The following is a 24,061-nucleotide window of genomic DNA, read 5'->3' on the forward strand; positions in this document are numbered from 1 at the left end:
TACCACACCCTTCACACCATTACCACACCATTATCACACCATTTCCATACCATCACCACACCATTACCACACCGCACCATTACCGCACCATTACCACACTCTTCACACCATTACCACACCATTACCACACCATTACCACACCCTTCACACCGCACCATCACCACACCATTACCACACCATCACCACACCATTACCACACCATTACCGCACCATTACCATTACCACAACCTTCACACCATTACCACACCATTACCATTACCACACCATTACCACACCATCACCACACCATTACCGCACCATTACCACACTATTACCATTACCACACCATCACAACACATCACCACACCATTACCACACTATTACCATACCACACCATTACCACACAACACATCACCACACCATTACCACACCATTACCACACCCTTCACACCATTACCACACCATTACCATTACCACACCATTCACACCGCACCATTACCACACCCTTCACACCGCACCATTACCACACCATTACCATACCATCAACACAACATTACCACACCATTCACACCATTACCACACCATTCACCCCATTACCACACCATTACCATATCACACCATTACCATATCACAATGTACCATTACCATACCATACTATTACCATACCACACCATTACCATATCACACCGCACCATTACCACACCATTACCATTACCACACCATTACCACACCACACAATTACCGCACCATTACCACATCACACCATTACCACACCATTACCATATCACACCACACCATTACCATATCACACCACACCATTACCACACCACACCATTACCATACCACACCACACCATTAACACACCATTACCATTACCATATCACACCATTACCACACCATTGCCATATCACACCACTACCATACCACACCATTACCATATCACATCATTACCATACCAAACCGATACCACACCACACCATTACCATACCACACCATTACCATATCACACCATTACCATATCACACCACACCATTACCATGCCAAACCATTACCACACCACATCATTACCACATCACACCACACCATTACCACACCACACCACACAATTACCATATCACACCATTACCACACCACACATTACCATATCACACCACACCATTGCCATATCACACCACTACCATACCACACCATTACCATATCACACCATTACCATACTACACCACATCAGTACCATATCACACCATTACCACACCATTACATATCACACCACACCATTACCACATCACACCACACCATTACACACCATTACCACACCACACCATTACCACACCATTACCATATCACACCACACCATTACCATATCACACCATTACCACACCATTGCCATATCACACCACTACCATACCACACCATTACCATATCACATCATTACCATACCACACCGATATCATACAAAACCGATACCATACCACAACACACCATTACCATACCACACCATTACCATATCACAACATTACCACACCATACATTACCATATCACACCATTACCATATCACACCACACCATTACCACACCATTACCACACCATTACCATATCACACCATTACCACACCATACCACCACATCCCACCATACCACCACATCCCACCATACCACACCACATCCCACCCCATCACATCCCACCATACCACACCACATCCCACCACACCACATCCCAAAACACCACACCACATCCCACCCACCCACCCATCACACCACACCCCATCCCATCCCACCACACCCCACCCCATCCCACACCATTACCATACCACACCATTACCATATCACACCATTACCATATGACACCGCACCAGTACCACACCATTACCAGTACCACACCATTACCACATCACACCACACCATTACCACACCATTACCGCACCACACCATTACCACATCACACCATTACCATTACCATATCACACCACACCATTACCATATCACACCATTACCACATCACACAGTTACCATATCACACCACACCATTACCATATCACACCATTACCATATCACACCACACCATTACCACACCGATACCATACCACACCGATACCACATCATTACCATACCACACTGATACCATACCAAACCGATACCACACCATTACCATACCACACCATTACCATATCACACCACACCATTACCATATCACACCATTACCATATCACACCACACCATTACCACACCATTACCATTACCACACAATTACCGCATCCCACCACACCATTACCACATCACACCATTGCCATACCAAACCATTACCACACCACACCATTACCACACCATTACCACACCACACCATTACCATATCACACCATTACCACACCACACCATTACCACACCACACATTACCATATCACACCATTACCATATCAAACCACACCATTGCATATCACACCACTACCATACCATATCACACCATATCACACCATTACCATACCACACCATTACCATTAACACACCACACCATTACCATAGCACACCATTATCACACCGTTACCATATCACACCACACCATTACCATATCACGCCATTACCAAACCACACCATTACCATATCACACCATTACCACACCATACCACCACATCCCACCATACCACACCACATCCCACCCCACCACATCCCATCCCACCCCACCCCATCCCATCCCACCACACCCCACCCCACCCCATCCCACCACACCACATGGGCAGGTTACTCCACTCCTTAATGGGCAGGTTACTATACTCCACTCCTTAACGGGCAGGTTACTATACTCCACTCCTTAACGGGCAGGTTACTCCACTCCTTAATGGGCAGGTTACTCCACTCCTTAATGGGCAGGTTACTATATTCCATTCCTTAACGGGCAGGTTACTATACTCCACTCCTTAATGGGCAGGTTACTCCACTCCTTAACGGGCAGGTTACTCCACTCCTTAATGTGCAGGTTACTATACTCCACTCCTTAATGGGCAGGCTCTATACTCCACTCCTTAATGGGTAGGTTACTATACTCCACTCCTTAACGGGCAGGTTACTATACTCCACTCCTTAACGGGCAGGTTACTCCACTCCTTAATGGGCAGGTTACTATACTCAACTCCTTAACGGGCAGGTTACTCCACTCCTTAACGGGCAGGTTACTCCACTCCTTAACGGGCAGGTTACTCCACTCCGTAATGGGCAGGTTACTATACTCCACTCCTTAATGGGCAGGTTACTATACTCCACTCCTTAATGGGCAGGTTACTATACTCCACTCCTTAATGGGCAGGCTACTATACTCCACTCCTTAATGGGCAGGTTACTCCACTCCTTAATGGCCAGGTTACTATACTCTACTCCTTAATGGGCAGGTTACTCAACTCCTTAACGGGCAGGGTACTCCACTCCTTAACGGGCGGGTTACTATACTCCACTCCTTAATGGGCAGGTTACTATACTCCACTCCTTAACGGGCAGGTTACTCCACTCCTTAATGGGCAGGTTACTCAACTCCTTAACGGGCAGGTTACTATACTCCACTCCTTAACGGGCAGGTTACTATACTCAACTCCTTAACGGGCAGGTTACTCCACTCCTTAACGGGCAGGTTACTCCACTCCTTAATGGGCAGGTTACTCCACTCCTTAATGGGCAGGTTACTCCACTCCTTAATGGGCAGGTTACTATACTCCACTCCTTAACGGGCAGGTTACTCCACTCCTTAATGGGCAGGTTACTCCACTCCTTAATGGGCAGGTTACTATACTCCACTCCTTAACGGGCAGGTTACTCCACTCCTTAATGGGCAGGTTACTCCACTCCTTAATGGGCAGGTTACTCCACTCCTTAATGGGCAGGTTACTCCACTCCTTAAGGGGCAGGTTACTCCACTCCTTAATGGGCAGGCTACTATACTCCACTCCTTAATGGTCAGGTTACTCCACTCCTTAACGGGCAGGTTACTATACTCTACTCCTTAATGGGCAGGTAACTATACTCCACTCCTTAATGGGCAGGTTACTATACTCCACTCCTTAACGGGCAGGTTACTCCACTCCTTAATGGGCAGGTTACTCCACTCCTTAACGGGCAGGTAACTATACTCCACTCCTTAATGTGCAGGTTACTATACTCCACTCCTTAATGGGCAGGTTACTCCACTCCTTAACGGGCAGGTTACTATACTCCACTCCTTAATGGGCAGGTTACTCCACTCCTTAATGGGCAGGTTACTCCACTCCTTAACGGGCAGGTTACTCCACTCCTTAACGGGCAGGTTACTCCACTCCTTAATGGGCAGGTTACTCCACTCCTTAATGGGCAGGTTACTCCACTCCTTAACGGCAGGTTACTATACTCCACTCCTTAACGGGCAGGTTACTCCACTCCTTAACGGGCAGGTTACTATACTCCGCTCCTTAACGGGCAGGTTACTCCACTCCTTAATGGGCAGGTTACTCCACTCCTTAATGGGCAGGTTAATATACTCCACTCCTTAACGGGCAGGTTACTCCACTCCTTAACAGGCAGGTTACTCCACTCCTTAATGGGCAGGTTACTCCACTCCTTAATGGGCAGGTTACTATACTCCACTCCTTAACGGGCAGGTTACTCCACTCCTTAACGGGCAGGTTACTCCACTCCTTAACGGGCAGGTTACTCCACTCCTTAACGGGCAGGTTACTCCACTCCTTAACGGGCAGGTTACTATACTCCTTAACGGGCAGGTTACTCCACTCCTTAACGGGCAGGTTACTCCACTCCTTAAAGGGCAGGTTACTATACTCCTTAACGGGCAGGTTACTCCACTCCTTAACAGGCAGGTTACTCCACTTTTTAACGGGCAGGTTACTCCACTCCTTAACAGGCAGGTTACTCCACTTTTTAACGGGCAGGTTACTCCACTCCTTAACGGGCAGGTTACTCCACTCCTTAACAGGCAGGTTACTCCACTTTTTAACGGGCAGGTTACTCCACTCCTTAACGGGCAGGTTATTCCACTCCAACTGACCCCAGTCCAGGTCCTCATCACTGACCCTGAGCATCAGAATGAATGAGCAGATCTCTCTTCTCCCCAGGACCACCCGAGGCCCAGGTATGAAACCGTCCTGCTCCAGAAGAGACAGATGATGAGGAACAAGGAGAAGAAGAACGACAAAAAGAAGAAGAAGAAGAAGATAGAGGTGGGGAATCTTTAGCTCCTCTCAGGATTTAAAACCCTCACCTGGTGTTTGATCTGTTGCTAATGTACAAACAGCAGCTTTCTACCGGTAGATCAGATGGGGGGGGGGGCTATGGTAGAAAGCCCAGGGGGACTGGGAAGGTGTGTGTGTGTGTTGGCTGGAGGGATATGATTGGACGGTGGGACGACGTGTGTGTTGGCTGGAGGGAGGGAAGGTGTGTGTGTTGGCTGGAGGGAGGGAAGGTGTGTGTGTTGGCTGGAGGGTGGGAAGGCGTGTGTGTTGGCTGGAGGGATATGATTGGAGGGTGGGAAGGTGTGTGTGTGTTGGCTGGAGGGAGGGAAGGTGTGTGTGTTGGCTGGAGGGATATGGTTGGATGGTGGGGGAAGGTGTGTGTGTTGGTTGGAGGGATATGGTTGGAGGGTGGGGGAAGGTGTGTGTGTTGGTTGGAGGGATATGGTTGGAGGGTGGGGGAAGGTGTGTGTGTTGGTTGGAGGGATATGATTGGAGGGTGGGAAGGCGTGTGGGTTGGCTGTGTGTCCTGTGTTCAGCCATGCTCTGTGTTGCAGCCTGTGCAGCGGGAGGAGGACGTGGCGGCAGGGAAAGACAGGTGGAGACAGAGGTTACTGTCTGCTATGAACACTGGGACATCGGTAACACTCCTCTTCTCCTCCTGCTCCTCTTCTTCTCCTCTGCCGGCTTCTCTTCATCTTCCTTCTGCTCCTCCTCATCCTCTCCCTCCTCCTCTTGCTTCTAAACAGACAGACAGACAGGCAGACTCTCAGGAACTCTCTATTTGAGCAGCGGTTAGCGAGCAGCAGTTAGCGATGAATGCAGCAGTTAGCGAGCGGCAGTTAGCGAGCAGCAGTTAGCGAGCAGCAGTTAGCGAGCGGCAGTTAGCGAGCGGCAGTTAGCGATGAACGCAGCAGTTAGCGATGAACGCAGCAGTTAGCGATGAGATTCCTCTGTCCTCCGTTTATCATGTCCCAGTAGTTAGTTGGATGATAGAGAGGAGAGGCTGTGTGGCTGAGGAGAGGCTGTGTGGCTGAGGAGAGGCTGTGTGGCTGAGGAGAGGCTGTGTGGCTGAGAGGCTGTGTGGCTGAGAGGCTGTGTGGCTGAGAGGCTGTGTGGCTGAGAGGCTGTGTGGCTGAGAGGCTGTGTGGCTGAGAGGCTGTGTGGCTGTGTGGCTGAGAGGCAGTGTGGCTGAGAGGCAGTGTGGCTGAGAGGCAGTGTGGCTGAGTGGCTGTGTGACTGTGTGGCTGTGAGGCTGTGTGGCTGAGAGGCTGTGTGGCTGTGAGGCTGTGTGGCTGTGTGGCTGAGAGGCTGTGTGGCTGAGAGGCTGAGAGGCTGAGAGGCTGTGTGGCTGAGGAGAGGCTGTGTGGCTGAGGAGAGGCTGTGTGGCTGAGGAGAGGCTGTGTGGCTGAGGAGAGGCTGTGTGGCTGAGGAGAGGCTGTGTGGCTGTGGCTGAGGCTGTGTGGCTGAGGAGAGGCTGTGTGGCTGTGAGGCAGTGAGGCTGAGGCAGTGAGGCTGAGGCAGTGAGGCTGAGGCAGTGAGTCAGTGAGGCTGAGAGGCTGTGTGGCTGAGAGGCTGAGAGGCTGAGAGGCTGTGTGGCTGAGAGGCTGTGTGGCTGAGAGGCTGAGAGGCTGTGTGGCTGAGAGGCTGAGAGGCTGTGTGGCTGAGAGGCTGAGAGGCTGTGTGGCTGAGAGGCTGTGTGGCTGAGAGGCTGTGTGGCTGAGAGGCAGTGTGGCTGAGAGGCAGTGTGGCTGAGAGGCTGTGTGGCTGTGTGGCTGAGAGGCTGTGTGGCTGAGAGGCTGAGAGGCTGTGTGGCTGAGAGGCTGTGTGGCTGTGTGGCTGTGTGGCTGTGTGGCTGAGAGGCTGTGTGGCTGAGTGGCTGTGTGGCTGTGAGGCTGAGAGGCTGTGTGGCTGTGTGGCTGTGTGGCTGAGTGGCTGTGTGGCTGAGTGGCTGTGTGGCTGTGAGGCTGAGAGGCTGTGTGGCTGAGAGGCTGTGTGGCTGTGTGGCTGTGTGGCTGAGAGGCTGTGTGGCTGTGAGGCTGTGTGGCTGAGAGGCTGTGTGGCTGAGAGGCTGTGTGGCTGAGAGGCTGTGTGGCTGTGTGGCTGTGTGGCTGTGAGGCTGTGTGGCTGAGCCGTGGCTGGAGTTTACAGACTGAAACAGAAACATGAATTGACTAACTCTCTATATGTCCTGGAGAGGATGGCTGCCGTGTTTTATTGGCTCTTAACCAACCGTGCTATTCTGTTTTGTTTTGTCACATTGTTTGTAACTTATTTTGTCCATAATGTTGCTGCTACCGTCTCTTACGACTGAAAAGAGCTTCTGGATATCAGAACAGCGATTACTCACCTCGAACTGGACAAATAATTTTTCTTTAATGAGTCGGACGGGAATGATATACTCCAAACACCCGAACAGGCCAACATCCGACGTCATTCGCTGGAGAAACAAACAGAGATTTCGCGGAAGGAGATTGCCTTGTGAGGATCAGGCGACGGGTGGCTAATCTGCCTTGGCCATCCGTACTGTTAGCCAACGTTCAACCCAAAATCAGTTTTGCCTCATATCTACCAGCTTGTTAAATGTGCAACCAGAGGGGGAAAAAACCTCTAGACCACCTTTACTCCACAGAGATGCGTACAAAGCTCTCCCTCGCCCTCCATTTGGCAAATCTGACCATAATTCTATCCTCCTGATTCCTGCTTACAAGCAAAAATTAAAGCAGGAAGCACCAGTGACTCGGTCTATAAAAAAAGTGGTCAGATGAAGCAGATGCTAAACTACAGGACTGTTTTGCACAGACTGGAACATGTTCTGGGATTCCTCCGATGGCATTGAGGAGTACACCACATCAGTAACTGGCTTCATCAATAAGTGCATTGAGGACGTCGTCCCCACTGTGATTCTAAACTACAGGACTGTTTTGCTATCACAGACTGGAACATGTTCTGGGATTCTTCCGATGGCATTGAGGAGTACAGCACATCAGTCACTGGCTTCATCAACAGGGAAAGATGGAATACCTAGTCAGTTGTACAACTGAATGCATTCAACCGACTTTTTTTAGGTGTTTTCTTGAAACTGCATTGTTGGTTAAGGGCTTGTTAGTAAGCATTTCACTGTAAGGTTGTATTCGGCACAAATACCATTTGACTTGACTACAGACTGAAACAGAAACATGGCTTCACTAACTGAATAGAGACTGAAACAGGAACATGGCTTCACTAACTGAATAGAGACTGAAACAGGAACATCAAATCAAATCAAATTTATTTATATAGCCCTTCGTACATCAGCTGAAATCTCAAAGTGCTGTACAGAAACCCAGCCTAAAACCCCAAACAGCAAGCAATGCATGTGAAAGAAGCACGGTGGCTGGGAAAAACTCCCTAGGAAAAACTCCTGAGAAAGGCCAAAAACCTAGGAAGAAACCTAGAGAGGAACCAGGCTATGAGGGGTGGCCAGTCCTCTTCTGGCTGTGCCGGGTGGATATTATAACAGAACATGGTCAAGATGTTAAAATGTTCGTAAATGACCAGCATGGTCAAATAATAATAATCATAGTAGTTGTCGAGGGTGCAACAAGCACGTCCGGTGAACAGGTCAGGGTTCCGTAGCCGCAGGCAGAACAGTTGAAACTGGAGCAGCAGCATGGCCAGGTGGACTGGGGACAGCAAGGAGTCATCATGCCAGGTAGTCCTGAGGCATGGTCCTAGGGCTCAGGTCCTCCGAGAGAAAGAAAGAAAGAAAGAAAGAAAGAAAGAGAGAATTAGAGAGAGCATATTTACATTCACACAGGACACCGAATTAGACAAGAGAATACTCCAGATGTAACAGACTGACCCTAGCCCCCCGACACATAAACTACTGCAGCATAAATACTGGAGGCTGAGACAGGAGGGATCAGAAGACACTGTGGCCCCATCCGATGATACCCCCGGACAGGGCCAAACAGGCAGGATATAACCCCACCCACTTTGCCAAAGCACAGCCCCCACACCACTAGAGGGATATCTACAACCACCAACTTACCGTCCGAAGACAAGGCCGAGTATAGCCCACAAAGATCTCCGCCACGGCACAACCCAAGGGGGGGGGCGCCAACCCAGACAGGAAGACCACGTCAGTGGCTCAACCTACTCAAGTGACGCACCCCTCCCATGGACGGCATGGAAGAACACCAGTAAGTCAGTGACTCAGCCCCTGTAAAAGGGTTAGAGGCAGAGAATCCCAGTGGGAAGAGGGGAACCGACAAGGCAGAGACAGCAAGGGCGGTTCGTTGCTCCAGCCTTTCCGTTCACCTTCACACTCCTGGGCCAGACTATACTTAATCATAGGACCTACTGAAGAGATAAGTCTTCAGTAAAGACTTAAAGGTTGAGACTGAGTCTGCGTCTCTCACATGGGTAGGCAGACCATTCCATAAAAATTGAGCTCTCTAGGAGAAAGCCCTACCTCCAGCCGTAGGGCTTAGAAATTCTAGGGACAATTAGGAGGCCTGCGTCTTGTGACCGTAGCGTACGTGTAGGTATGTACGGCAGGACCAAATCGGAAAGATAGATAGGAGCAAGCCCATGTAATGCTTTGTAGGTTAGCAGTAAAACCTTGAAATCAGCCCTTGCCTTAACAGGAAGCCAGTGTAGGGAGGCTAGCACTGGAGTAATATGATCAAATTTTTTGGTTCTAGTCAGGATTCTAGCAGCCGTATTTAGCACTAACTGAAGTTTGTTTAGTGCTTTATCCGGGTAGCCGGAAAGTAGAGCATTGCAGTAGTCGAGCCTAGAAGTAACAAAAGCATGGATTAATTTTTCTGCGTCATTTTTGGACAGAAAGTTTCTGATTTTTGCAATGTTACGTAGATGGAAAAAAGCTGTCCTTGAAGCAGTCTTGATATGTTCTTCAAAAGAGAGATCAGGGTCCAGAGTAACGCCGAGGTCCTTCACAGTTTTATTTGAGACGACTGTACAACCATGCAGATTAATTGTCAGATTCAACAGAAGATCTCTTTGTTTCTTGGGACCTAGGACAAGCATCTCTGTTTTGTCTGAGTTTAAAAGTAGAACATTTGCAGCCATCCACTTCCTTATGTCTGAAACACAGGCTTCTAGCGAGGGCAATTTTGGGGCTTCACCATGTTTCATTGAAATGTACAGCTGTGTGTCGTCCGCATAGCAGTGAAATTTAACATTATGTTTTCGAATGACATCCCCAAGAGGTAAAATATATAGTGAAAACAATAGTGGTCCTAGAACGGAACCTTGAGGAACACCGAAATTTACAATTGATTTGTCAGAGGACGAACCATTCACAGAGACAAACTGATATCTTTCCGACAGATAAGATCTAAACCAGGCCAGAACTTGTCCATGTAGACCAATTTGGGTTTCCAATCTCTCCAAAAGAATGGCTTCACTAACTGAATAGAGACTGAAACAGAAACATGGCTTCACTGACTGACTACAGACTGAAACAGAAACGTGGCTTCACTAACTGAATAGAGACTGAAACAGAAAAATGGCTTCACTGACTGACTACAGACTGAAACAGGAACATGGCTTCACTAACTGAATAGAGACTGAAACAGAAACATGGCTTCACTAACTGAATAGAGACTGAAACAGAAACATGGCTTCACTAACTGAATAGAGACTGAAACAGAAACATGGCTTCACTGACTGACTACAGACTGAAACAGAAACATGGCTTGACTGACTGACTACAGACTGAAACAGGAACATGGCTTCACTAACTACAGACTGAAACAGGAACATGGCTTGACTGACTGACTACAGACTGAAACAGGAACATGGCTTCACTAACTACAGACTGAAACAGGAACATGGCTTCACTAACTGACTACAGACTGAAACAGGAACATGGCTTCACTAACTACAGACTGAAACAGGAACATGGCTTCACTAACTATAGACTGAAACAGGAACATGGCTTGACTGTTTTTCAGTCTCTCGGTCTCAGCTTTGATGCACCTGTACTGACCTCGCCTTCTGGAAGATAGCGGGGTGAACACGCAGTGGCTCTGGTGGTTGTTGTCCTTGATGATCTTTTTGGCCTTCCTGTGACATCGGGTGGTGTAGGTGTCCTGGAGGGAAGGTAGTTTCCCCCCAGTGATGCGTTGTGCAGACCGCACTACCCTCTGGAGAGCCTTGCAGTTGAAGGCGGTGCAGTTGCCGTACCAGGCGGTGATACAGCCCGACAGGATGCTCTCGATTGTGCATCTGTAAAAGTTTGTGGGTTTTAAGTGCCAAGCCAAATTTCTTCAGCCTCTTGGGGTTGTCTGTGTGGGTGGACCATTTCAGTTTGTCAGTGACGTGTACGCCAAGGAACTTTCCACCTTCTCCACTACTGTCCCGTCGATGTGGATAGGGGGTGCTCCCTCTGCTCTTTCCTGAAGTCCACGATCATCTCCTTTTGTTTTGTTGACGTTGAGTGAGAGGTTATTTTCCTGGCACCACACTCCCAGAGCCCTCACCTCCTCCCTGTAGGCTGTCTCGTCTCCGAGGGCCCTCACCACCTCCATGTAGGCTGTCTCGTCTCCGAGGGCCCTCACCTCCGAGGGCCCTCACCTCCTCCCTGTAGGCTGTCTAGTCTCCGAGGGCCCTCACCTCCTCCCTGTAGGCTGTCTCGTCTCCGAGGGCCCTCACCTCCTCCCTGTAGGCTGTCTAGTCTCCGAGGGCCCTCACCTCCTCCCTGTAGGCTGTCTCATCATTCTTGGTAATCAAGCCTAACTACTGTTGTGTCGTCTGCAAACTTGATGATTGAGTTGGAGGCGAGCGTGGCCACGCAGTCATGGGTGAACAGGGAGTACAGGAGAGGGCTGAGCACGCACCCTTGTGGGGCTCCTGTGTTGAGGATCAGCATTCTTACATACTGTAAATTCCGGACTATAAGCCGCAACTTTTTTCCCAGGTTTTGAACCTCGCGGCTTAAACAATGACGCCGCTAATATATGGATTTTTCCCGCTTTCAATTTTTTTTTCTCCAAAAAATCACATTCTGTGACGTGCTCAGTTTTTTGGCGGCATGAAGCTTTCATTAGACCAATGAAATTGCCAAACGGGTTAAGGTCAAACAACTTTTTTGTTTACTGTTTAGATTAAATTGAGCGCTCTCAAACTTCCCATCATTCTGATTACGGTAGTCATTTTGTCACCCTCATCATGGCAAAGACACGGAGAAATGCATATGATGCAGCTTTCAAGTTGAAGGCGATTGATCTGGCTGTTGGAAAAGGAAATAGAGCTGCTGCACGGGAGCTTGGTCTTAATGAGTCGATGATAAGACGTTGGAAACAGCAGCGTGAGGAATTGACTCAGTGTAAAAAGACAACTAAAGCTTACTGCTAATTTTTTATTTTTTGTTACAAGCCGTGTTTCGTTAAAGCCTATTTATTTTTGTTACAAGCCGTGTTTCGTTAAAGCCTATTTATATTTGTTACAAGCCGTGTTTCGTTAAAGCCTATTTATTTTTGTTACAAGCCGTGTTTTGTTAAAGCCTGTGTAAAGTTCATTTGTTTCAATGTACCGGTAGGCACCTGCGGCTTATAGACATGTGCTGCTTATTTATGTTCAAAATAATATCTTTTTTTTAAATTTAGTGGGTGCGGCTTATATTCAGGTGCGCTCAATAGTCCGGAAATTGCGGTCGGTATTCCTCTTGTCCAGATGGGCAGTGTGCGTTGCGATTGCATCGTCTGTAGATCTATTGGGGTGGTATGCAAACTGAACTGGGTCTAGGGTGGCAGGTAAGATAGAGGTGGTATGATCCTTGACTAGTCTCTCAAAGCACTTCATGATGCCAGGAGTGAGTGCTACAGGGTGATAGTCATTCAGTTCAGTTACCTTTGCCTTCTTGGGTACAGGAACAACGGTGGCCATCTTGAAGCATGTGGGGACAGCAGACTGGGATAGGGAGAGATTGAATATGTCTGTAAACACACCAGTCAGCTGGTCTGCGCATGCTCTGAGGACACAGCTAGGGATGCCGTCTGGGCCTGCAGCCATGCGAGGGTTAACACGTTTAAATGTTTTACTCACGTCGGCCACGGAGGAGGAGAGCCCACTGTCCTTGGTAGCGGGCCGTGTCGGTGGCACTGTATTATCCTCAAAGCGAGAGAAGAAGGTGTTCAGCTTGTCCGGAAGCAAGATGTTCGTGTCCACGACGTGGCTGGTTTTCCATTTGTAGTCCCTGATTGTCTGTAGACCCTGCCACATACGTCTCGTGTCTGAGCTGTTGAATTGCGACTCTCCACTTTGTCTCTATACTGACGTTTTGCTTGTTTGATTGCCTTGCGGAGGGAGTAAACACACTGTTTGTATTCGGCCATATTCCCTGTCCCCTTGCCATGGTTAAATGCAGTGGTTTGCGCTTTCAGTTTTGTGCGAATGCTGCCATCTATCCACGGTTTCTAGTTAGGGTAGGGTTTAATAGTCACAGTGGGAACAACATTGCTGATACACTTCCTGATCAACTCAGTCATGGTATAATCAGTAAATCCCCAGTATAATCGAATAGAGACTGAAACATGGCTTGGCTAACTGACTAGAAAGGACAGTAAATGAGCAATACTGTGGCCTGGTTGAACACAGCAGATTCTATCCCAGCTTAACCCAGCCTCCTGACCTTAACCCGACCCTAACCCGGCCTCCCGACCTTAACCAGACCTTAACCCGGCCTCCCGACCTTAACCAGACCTTAACCCGGCCTCCCGACCTTAACCCGGCCTCCCGACCTTAACCCGACCTTAACCCGACCTTAACCCGGCCTCCCGACCTTAACCAGACCTTAACCCGGCCTCCCGACCTTAACCCGGCCTCCCGACCTTAACCAGACCTTAACCCGGCCTCCCGACCTTAACCAGACCTTAACCCGGCCTCCCTACCTTAACCCGGCCTTCCGACCTTAACCCGGCCTCCCGACCCTAACCCGGCCTCCCGACCCTAACCCGGCCTCCCGACCTTAACCCGGCCTCCCGACCTTAACCTGACCTTAACCCGGCCTCCCGACCCTAACCCAGCCTCCCGACCCTAACCCGGCCTCCCGACCTTAACCCGGCCTCCCGACCTTAACCCGGCCTCCCGACCTTAACCCGACCTCCCGGCCTTAACCCGGCCTCCCGACCTTAACCCGACCTCCCGGCCTTAACCCGGCCTCCCGACCTTAACCTGACCTTAACCCGGCCTCCTGACCTTAACCCGGCCTCCTGACCTTAACCCGGCCTCCCGACCTTAACGATACCCTATAGGACTTCCTCTTCCGCCTGATGTTGCTCTGACTAGATGGCAGAACATCGTCACTAGGTGCCTTGTGGAACACGTAATCTGTTACTTCCTGCTCTGGATACAAAGGTGTGTGTGTGTGTGTGTGTGTGTGTGTGTGTGTGTGTGTGTGTGTGTGTGTGTGTGTGGAGTGAGTGAGTGAGTGAGTGAGTGAGTGAGTGAGTGAGAGAGGAGAGAGAGAGAGAGAGAGAGAGAGAGAGAGAGAGAGAGAGAGAGAGGAGAGAGAGAGAGAGAGAGAGAGAGAGAGAGAGAGAGAGAGAGAGAGAGAGAGAGAGAGAGAGAGAGAGAGAGAGAGAGAGAGAGAGAGAGAGAGAGAGAGAGAGAGAGAGAGAGAGAGAGAGAGAGAGAGAGAGAGAGAGAGAGAGAGAGAGAGAGAGAGAGAGAGAGAAGTGACATATGGCCCAGAGGAAATCCCATGACAGAAATTTCCCAAAGGGCTTAGCGGCCTGCAGGGAGGGGGAGTGTGTGTGATGCAGTCTGACAGGGATGTGGTGGTGACGGGAGAGAGTCCTGACTTTATGGTGTGTGTGTGTGATGCACTCTGACAGGGATGTGGTGGTGACGGGAGAGTGTGTGTCTCTTTGGGTTCATTTCCGTTCAAGACCACATGGTTTCCACCCTCAGCAAGGGGGCTAAAAACCGGATGCATTCAGTTTTCAGGGGAAATGGAAAGAGAGCCTGTGGATGTTCTGGTTGTCAGGGGAAATGGAAAGAGAGCCTGTGGATGTTCTGGTTGTCAGGGGAAATGGAAAGAGAGCCTGTGGATGTTCTGGTTGTCAGGGGAACTGGAAAGAGAGCCTGTGGATGTTCTGGTTGTCAGGGGAACTGGAAAGAGAGCCTGTGGATGTTCTGGTTGTCAGGGGAACTGGAAAGAGCCTGTGGATGTTCTGGTTGTCAGGGGAAATGGAAAGAGAGCCTGTGGATGTTCTGGTTGTCAGGGGAAATGGAAAGAGAGCCTGTGGATGTTCTGGTTGTCAGGGGAAATGGAAAGAGAGCCTGTGGATGTTCTGGTTGTCAGGGGAAATGGAAAGAGCCTGTGGATGTTCTGGTTGTCAGGGGAACTGGAAAGAGAACCTGTGGATGTTCTTGTTGTCAGGGGAACTGGAAAGAGAGCCTGTGGATGTTCTGGTTGTCAGGGGAAATGGAAAGAGAGCCTGTGGATGTTCTGGTTGTCAGGGGAACTGGAAAGAGAGCCTGTGGATGTTCTGGTTGTCAGGGGAAATGGAAAGAGCCTGTGGATGTTCTGGTTGTGACACAACTTCCTCTTTTGGACGTTAACAAGCAGACACTCCAGTTGAACTCCTCCTCCACATTTACTGGATTGGTTGAACAGTGCAGAACATTTACTGGATTGGTTGAACAGTGCAGAACATTTTCTGGATTGGTTGAACAGTGAAGAACATTTACTGGATTGGTTGAACAGTGCAGAACATTTACTGGATTGGTTGAACAGTGCAGAACATTTACTGGATTGGTTGAACAGTGCAGAACATTTACTGGATTGGTTGAACAGTTCAGAACATTTACAGTATTGGTTGAACAGTGCAGAACATTTACTGGATTGGTTGAACAGTGCAGAACATTTACTGGATTGGTTGAACAGTGCAGAACATTTACTGGATTGGTTGAACAGTGCAGAAGAGATCCACCCAGACAGGACCAGATTGAAAGGCCTGCTACATTAGGTTATATGGACACCGCCCAGACAGGACCAGATTGAAAGGCCTGCTACATTAGGTTATATGGACACCGCCCAGACAGGACCAGATTGAAAGGCCTGCTACATTAGGTTATATGGACACCACCCAGACAGGACCAGATTGAAAGGCCTGCTACATTAGGTTATATGGACACCACCCAGACAGGACCAGATTGAAAGGCCTGCTACATTAGGTTATATGGACACTACCCAGACAGGACCAGATTGAAAGGCCTGCTAAATTAGGTTATATGGACACCACCCAGACAGGACCAGATTGAAAGGCCTGCTACGTTAGGTTATATGGACACCACCCAGACAGGACCAGATTGAAAGGCCTGCTACATTAGGTTATATGGACACCACCCAGACAGGACCAGATTGAAAGGCCTGCTACATTAGGTTATATGGACACCACCCAGACAGGACCAGATTGAAAGGCCTGCTACATTAAGTTATATGGACACCGCCCAGACAGGACCAGATTGAAAGGCCTGCTACATTAGGTTATATGGACACCGCCCAGACAGGACCAGATTGAAAGGCCTGCTACATTAGGTTATATGGACACCGCCCAGACAGGACCAGATTGAAAGGCCTGCTACATTAGGTTATATGGACACCGCCCAGACAGGACCAGATTGAAAGGCCTGCTACATTAGGTTATATGGACACCACCCAGACAGGACCAGATTGAAAGGCCTGCTACATTAGGTTATATGGACACTAATCTCCTGTGTTACTGCAGTCACTTTACTAGTGTCAAGGGGAGGGGGGAGAGGTGGGGGGGGGGAGAGGAGGGAGGGGAGAGGGGAGGAGACGAGAGGTGGGGGGAGGAGAGGAGACGAGAGGAGAGGTGGGGGGAGGAGAGGAGAGGTGGGGGAGGAGAGGTGGGGGGAGGAGAGGAGAGGTGGGGGGAGAGGTGGAGGGGGAGGTGGGGGGGAGGAGACGAGCTGGGGAGGAGACTAGAGCTGGGGAGGGGAGGAGACTAGAGCTGGGGAGGGGAGGAGACTAGAGCTGGGGAGGAGAGGGTATGTATGTGGGTTTGGGTGGTATGTGTGGATGTGGGTGGGTGCTAGCTGCTGTGTGGGTCCTAGGTGGTGCTGTGTGGGTGCTAGGTGGTGCTGTGTGGGTGATTGGTGCTGTGTGGGTGCTGTGTGGGTGCTAGGTGCTGTGTGGGTGCTGTGTGGGTGCTAGGTGCTGTGTGGGTGCTAGGTGCTGTGTGGGTGCTAGGTGCTGTGTGGGTGCTGTGTGGGTGCTAGGTGCTGTGTGGGTGCTAGGTGCTGTGTGGGTGCTAGGTGCTGTGTGGGTGCTAGGTCCTGTGTGGGTGCTTGGTGCTGTGTGGGTGCTGTGTGGGTGCTAGGTGCTGTGTGGGTGCTAGGTGCTGTGTGGGTGCTGGGTGCTGTGTGGGTGCTAGGTGGTGCTGGGTGCTGTGTGGGTGCTGTGTGGGTGCTGTGTGGGTGCTGTGTGGGTGCTAGGTGCTGTGTGGGTGCTAGGTGTTGTGCTAGGTGCTGTGTGGGTGCTAGGTGCTGTGTGGGTGCTAGGTGCTGTGTGGGTGCTAGGTGGTGTGTGGGTGCTGTGTGGGTGCTAGGTGCTGTGTGGGTGCTAGGTGCTGTGTGGGTGCTAGGTGGTGCTGTTGTCCACCTTATGATCTCCCAACGTGCAGTATCACTGGGAGATCTAGTTACTGTCTCTGTGTGTTTCAACTTGTAAAGTCACAAGTACTGGGAACTGGCTTTCTGCCAACTCTAAACCCAACAATGCAGTAATCACTATCAATGGTTAGGGTGAGAGGTCATACAGCAGTCCTGTCTCAGAGAGACATACAGCAGTCCTGTCTCAGTAGAACATACAGCAGTCCTGTCTCAGTAGAACATACAGCAGTCCTGTCTCAGAGGAACATACAGCAGTCCTGTCTCAGTAGAACATACAGCAGTCCTGTCTCAGTAGAACATACAGCAGTCCTGTCTCAGAGGAACATACAGCAGTCCTGTCTCAGTAGAACATACAGCAGTCCTGTCTCAGTGGAACATACAGCAGTCCTGTCTCAGAGGGACATACAGCAGTCCTGTCTCAGAGAGACATACAGCAGTCCTGTCTCAGAGGAACATACAGCAGTCCTGTCTCAGAGGAACATACAGCAGTCCTGTCTCAGAGGAACATACAGCAGTCCTGTCTCAGTGGAACATACAGCAGTCCTGTCTCAGTGGAACATACAGCAGTCCTGTCTCAGAGGAACATACAGCAGTCCTGTCTCAGAGGAACATACAGCAGTCCTGTCTCAGAGGAACATACAGCAGTCCTGTCTCAGTAGAACATACAGCAGTCCTGTCTCAGAGGAACATACAGCAGTCCTGTCTCAGTAGAACATACAGCAGTCCTGTCTCAGTAGAACATACAGCAGTCCTGTCTCAGAGGAACATACAGCAGTCCTGTCTCAGAGGAACATACAGCAGTCCTGTCTCAGTAGAACATACAGCAGTCCTGTCTCAGAGGAACATACAGCAGTCCTGTCTCAGAGGAACATACAGCAGTCCTGTCTCAGTAGAACATACAGCAGTCCTGTCTCAGTAGAACATACAGCAGTCCTGTCTCAGAGGAACATACAGCAGTCCTGTCTCAGTAGAACATACAGCAGTCCTGTCTCAGTAGAACATACAGCAGTCCTGTCTCAGAGGAACATACAGCAGTCCTGTCTCAGAGGAACATACAGCAGTCCTGTCTCAGTAGAACATACAGCAGTCCTGTCTCAGAGGAACATACAGCAGTCCTGTCTCAGTAGAACATTAGTTACTGGTCTCTAATGGTCTCTCTGTTCTTTACTGGTCTACTGGTCTCTTGGGTCTCTACTGGTTTCTCTGTTCTTTACTGGTCTCTACTGGTCTCTTCTGGTCTCTACTGGTCTCTTTGTTCTTTACTGGTCTACTAGTCTCTACTGGTCTCTACTGGTTTCTCTGTTCTTTACTGGTCTCTACTGGTCTCTACTAGTCTCTACTGGTCTCTTCTGGTCTCTAATGGTCTCACTGTTCTTTACTGGTCTACTGGTCTCTTCTAGTCTCTAATGGTCTCTAATGGTCTCTTTGTTCTTTACTGGTCTACTGGTCTCTTCTGGTCTCTAATGGTCTCTTCTGGTCTCTACTGGTCTCTCTGTTCTTTACTGGTCTACTGGTCTCTTCTGGTCTCTACTAGTCTCTCTGTTCTTTGCTGGTCTTCTGGTCTCTTCTGGTCTCTTCTGGTCTCTACTGGTCTCTCTGTTCTTTACTGGTCTACTAGTCTCTTCTGGTCTCTTCTGGTCTCTAATGGCAATCTACATGTTGTTGTGCTCTTAATGTGTCTGTAACCTGTAACCCAGACAGGTGTGGAGAAGCTGACCTGGAGGGACCGTCTGCCTGGATACCTCATCAACATCTCCTCCATCCTCTTTATGGTGAGTGGGCTTTTAGTTTGGCCTGATGTTCTCCTTCTCGCTCTCTCTCTCTCTCTCTCTCTCTCTCTCTCTCTCTCTCTCTCTCTCTCTCTCTCTCTCTCTCTCTGTCCCTCTTTCTGTGTCTCTCTCTTTTTCTGTCTCCTCTCTCCGTGTCTCTCTCTCCGTGTCTCTTTCTCTTTCTCTCTCTCTCTCTCTCTGTCCCTCTTTCTGTGTCTCTTCTGTCTCTCTCTTTTTCTGTCTCTCTCTCTCTCTCTTTCTCTTTCTGTGTCTCCTCTGTCTCTCTCTCTCTGTCCCTCTTTCTGTGTCTCCTCTGTCTCTCTCTCCCTGTCCCTCTTTATGTGTCTCCTCTGTCTCTCTCTTTTTCTGTCTCTCTCTCTCTCTCTCTCTCTCTCTCTCTTTCTCTTTCTCTTTCTGTGTCTCCTCTGTCTCTCTCTTTTTCTGTCTCCTCTCTCCGTGTCTCTCTCTCCCTCTCTCTCGCTCTCTCAAGGCGTTTTATTGTCATGGGAAACATATGTTAACATTGCCAAAGCAAGTGAAGTAGATCATTTTTATTGTTTATTTCACTTTTATATATTAATAGTAAACATCACACTCTCAGAAGTTCCAAAATAATAGACATTTCAAATGTCATAATGTCTATATACAGTGTTGTAATGATGTGCAAATGGTTAAAGTACAAAAGGGAAAATAAATAAACATAAATATGGGTTGTATTTACAATGGTGTTTTGTTCTTCACTGGTTGACCTTTTCTTGTGGCAACAGGTCACACATCTTGCTGCTGTGATGTCACACTGTGGTATTTCACCCAGTAGATATGGGAGTTTATCAAGATTTGATTTGTTTTTTGTGGACCTGTGTAATCTGAGAGAAATATCTGCCTCTAATATGGTCATACATTTGGCAGGAGGTTAGGAAGTGCAGCTCAGTTTCCACCTCATTTTGTGGGCAGTGTTGCACTGCCTTTCTCAATAGCAAGGCTATGCTCACTGAGTCTGTACATAGTCAAAGCTTTCCTTAAGTTTGGGTCAGTCACAGTGGTCAGGTATTCTGCCACTGTGTACTCTCTGTTTAGGGCCAAATAGCATTCTAGTTTGCTCTGTTTTTTTGTTAATTCGTTCCAATGTGTCAAGTAATTATCCTCTTGTTTTCTCATGATTTGGTTGGGCCTAATTGTGTTGCTGTCCTGGGGCTCTGTGGGGTGTGTTTGTGTTTGTGAACAGAGCCCCAGGACCAGCTTGTTTAGGGGACTCTTCTCCAGGTTCATCTCTCTGTAGGTGATGGCTCTGTGGGGTCTGTTTGTGTTTGTGAACAGAGCCCCAGGACCAGCTTGCTTAGGGGACTCTTCTCCAGGTTAATCTCTCTGTAGGTGATGTCTTTGTTATGGAAGGTTTGGGAATCGCTTCCTTTTAGGTGGTTGTAGAATTTAACGGCTCTTTTCTGGATTTTGATTTTGTTGGTGTTTTAAGTTGTACGCTGAGGATATTATTTGGTGTTTTTTCCATTTTGTGAATTCTTGGTTGGTGAGCGGACCCCAGACCTCACAACCATAAAGGGCAATGGGTTTTATAACTGATTCAAGTATTTTTTGCCAGATCCTAATTAGTATGTCGAATTTATGTTCCTTTTGAATGCAAAGAAGGCACTTCTTGCCTTGTCTCTCAGATCGTTCACAGCTTTGTGGAAGTTACCTGTGGCGCTGATGTTTAGGCCGAATATTGTATTGTTTTTTTGCGTGCTCTAGGGCAACGGTGTCTAGATGGAATTTGTATTTGTGGTCCTGGCAACTGGACTTTTTTCTACATAATCTGTGCAGAAGATCTGGGTGCTGCTGTAGGCCCTGAATAGACACCACTAGTCAGCTGTTTCTACCATCAGGCAGCTGAATAGACACCACTAGTCAGCTGTTTCTACCATCAGGCTGCTGAATAGACACCACTAGGCAGCTGTTTCTACCATCAGGCTGCTGAATAGACACCACTAGTCAGCTGTTTCTACCATCAGGCTGCTGAATAGACACCACTAGTCAGCTGTTTCTACCCCCAGACAATCAGGCTGCTGAATAGACACCACTAGTCAGCTGTTTCTACCCCCAGACCATCAGGCTGCTGAATAGACACCACCAGTTAGCTGTTTCTACCATCAGACCATCAGGCTGCTGAATAGACACCACTAGTCAGCTGTTTCTACCATCAGGCTGCTGAATAGACACCACTAGTCAGCCGTTTCTACCATCAGGCTGCTGAATAGACACCACTAGTCAGCTGTTTCTACCATCAGACCATCAGGCTGCTGAATAGACACCACTAGTCAGCTGTTTCTACCACCAGGCTGCTGAATAGACACCACTAGTCAGCTGTTTCTACCATCAGGCTGCTGAATAGACACCACAAGTCAGCTGTTTCTACCATCAGGCTGCTGAATAGACACCACTAGTCAGCTGTTTCTACCATCAGACCATCAGACTGCTGAATAGACACCACTAGTCAGCTGTTTCTACCATCAGACCATCAGGCTGCTGAATAGACACCACTAGTCAGCTGTTTCTATCCCCAGACCATCAGGCTGCTGAATAGACACCACTAGTCAGCTGTTTCTACCATCAGACCATCAGGCTGCTGAATAGACACAACCAGTCAGCTGTTTCTACCCCCAGACCATCAGGCAGCTGAATAGACACCACTAGGCAGCTGTTTCTACCATCAGGCTGCTGAATAGACACCACTAGTCAGCTGTTTCTACCATCAGGCTGCTGAATAGACACCACTAGTCAGCTGTTTCTACCATCAGGCTGCTGAATAGACACCACAAGTCAGCTGTTTCTACCATCAGGCTGCTGAATAGACACCACTAGTCAGCTGTTTCTACCATCAGACCATCAGACTGCTGAATAGACACCACTAGTCAGCTGTTTCTACCATCAGACCATCAGGCTGCTGAATAGACACCACTAGTCAGCTGTTTCTATCCCCAGACCATCAGGCTGCTGAATAGACACCACTAGTCAGCTGTTTCTACCATCAGACCATCAGGCTGCTGAATAGACACCACCAGTCAGCTGTTTCTACCCCCAGACCATCAGGCAGCTGAATAGACACCACTAGGCAGCTGTTTCTACCATCAGGCTGCTGAATAGACACCACTAGTCAGCTGTTTCTACCATCAGGCTGCTGAATAGACACCACTAGTCAGCTGTTTCTACCCCCAGACCATCAGGCTGCTGAATAGACACCACTAGTCAGCTGTTTCTACCCCCAGACCATCAGGCTGCTGAATAGACACCACCAGTTAGCTGTTTCTACCATCAGACCATCAGGCTGCTGAATAGACACCACTAGTCAGCTGTTTCTACCCCCAGACCATCAGGCTGCTGAATAGACACCACTAGTCAGCTGTTTCTATCCCCAGACCATCAGGCTGCTGAATAGACACCACTAGTCAGCTGTTTCTATCCCCAGACCATCAAGCTGCTGAATAGACACCACTAGTCAGCTGTTTCTACCCCCAGACCATCAGGCAGCTGAATAGACACCACTAGGCAGCTGTTTCTACCATCAGGCTGCTGAATAGACACCACTAGTCAGCTGTTTCTATCCCCAGACCATCAGGCTGCTGAATAGACACCACTAGTCAGCTGTTTCTACCACCAGGCTGCTGAATAGACACCACAAGTCAGCTGTTTCTACCATCAGGCTGCTGAATAGACACCACTAGTCAGCTGTTTCTACCATCAGACCATCAGACTGCTGAATAGACACCACTAGTCAGCTGTTTCTACCATCAGACCATCAGGCTGCTGAATAGACACCACTAGTCAGCTGTTTCTATCCCCAGACCATCAGGCTGCTGAATAGACACCACTAGTCAGCTGTTTCTACCATCAGACCATCAGGCTGCTGAATCGACACAACCAGTCAGCTGTTTCTACCCCCAGACCATCAGGCAGCTGAATAGACACCACTAGGCAGCTGTTTCTAACATCAGGCTGCTGAATAGACACCACTAGTCAGCTTTTTCTACCATCAGGCTGCTGAATAGACACCACAAGTCAGCTGTTTCTACCATCAGGCTGCTGAATAGACACCACTAGTCAGCTGTTTCTACCATCAGACCATCAGACTGCTGAATAGACACCACTAGTCAGCTGTTTCTATCATCAGACCATCAGGCTGCTGAATAGACACCACTAGTCAGCTGTTTCTACCCCCAGACCATCAGGCTGCTGAATAGACACCACTAGTCAGCTGTTTCTACCATCAGACCATCAGGCTGCTGAATAGACACCACCAGTCAGCTGTTTCTACCCCCAGACCATTAGGCAGCTGAATAGACACCACTAGGCAGCTGTTTCTACCATCAGGCTGCTGAATAGACACCACTAGTCAGCTGTTTCTACCATCAGGCTGCTGAATAGACACCACTAGTCAGCTGTTTCTACCATCAGGCTGCTGAATAGACACCA

At 49.0% G+C, this 24,061-nt stretch overlaps 1 protein-coding gene across 1 annotated transcript in view; it reads left to right on the forward strand.

The window, feature by feature from the left end:
* LOC115189808 (anoctamin-1-like) overlaps nucleotides 1–24,061 on the forward strand; it is a 132,783-nt gene that overhangs the window by 23,696 nt on the left and 85,026 nt on the right. The window contains 3 exon segments of the mRNA XM_029748320.1: nucleotides 5,064–5,168; nucleotides 5,735–5,818; nucleotides 19,526–19,600. Coding sequence (XP_029604180.1) covers nucleotides 5,064–5,168; nucleotides 5,735–5,818; nucleotides 19,526–19,600 — 264 coding nt within the window.

Source organism: Salmo trutta, unplaced genomic scaffold (genome assembly GCF_901001165.1).
Source record: "Salmo trutta unplaced genomic scaffold, fSalTru1.1, whole genome shotgun sequence".
Taxonomy (NCBI): Eukaryota; Metazoa; Chordata; class Actinopteri; order Salmoniformes; family Salmonidae; genus Salmo; species Salmo trutta.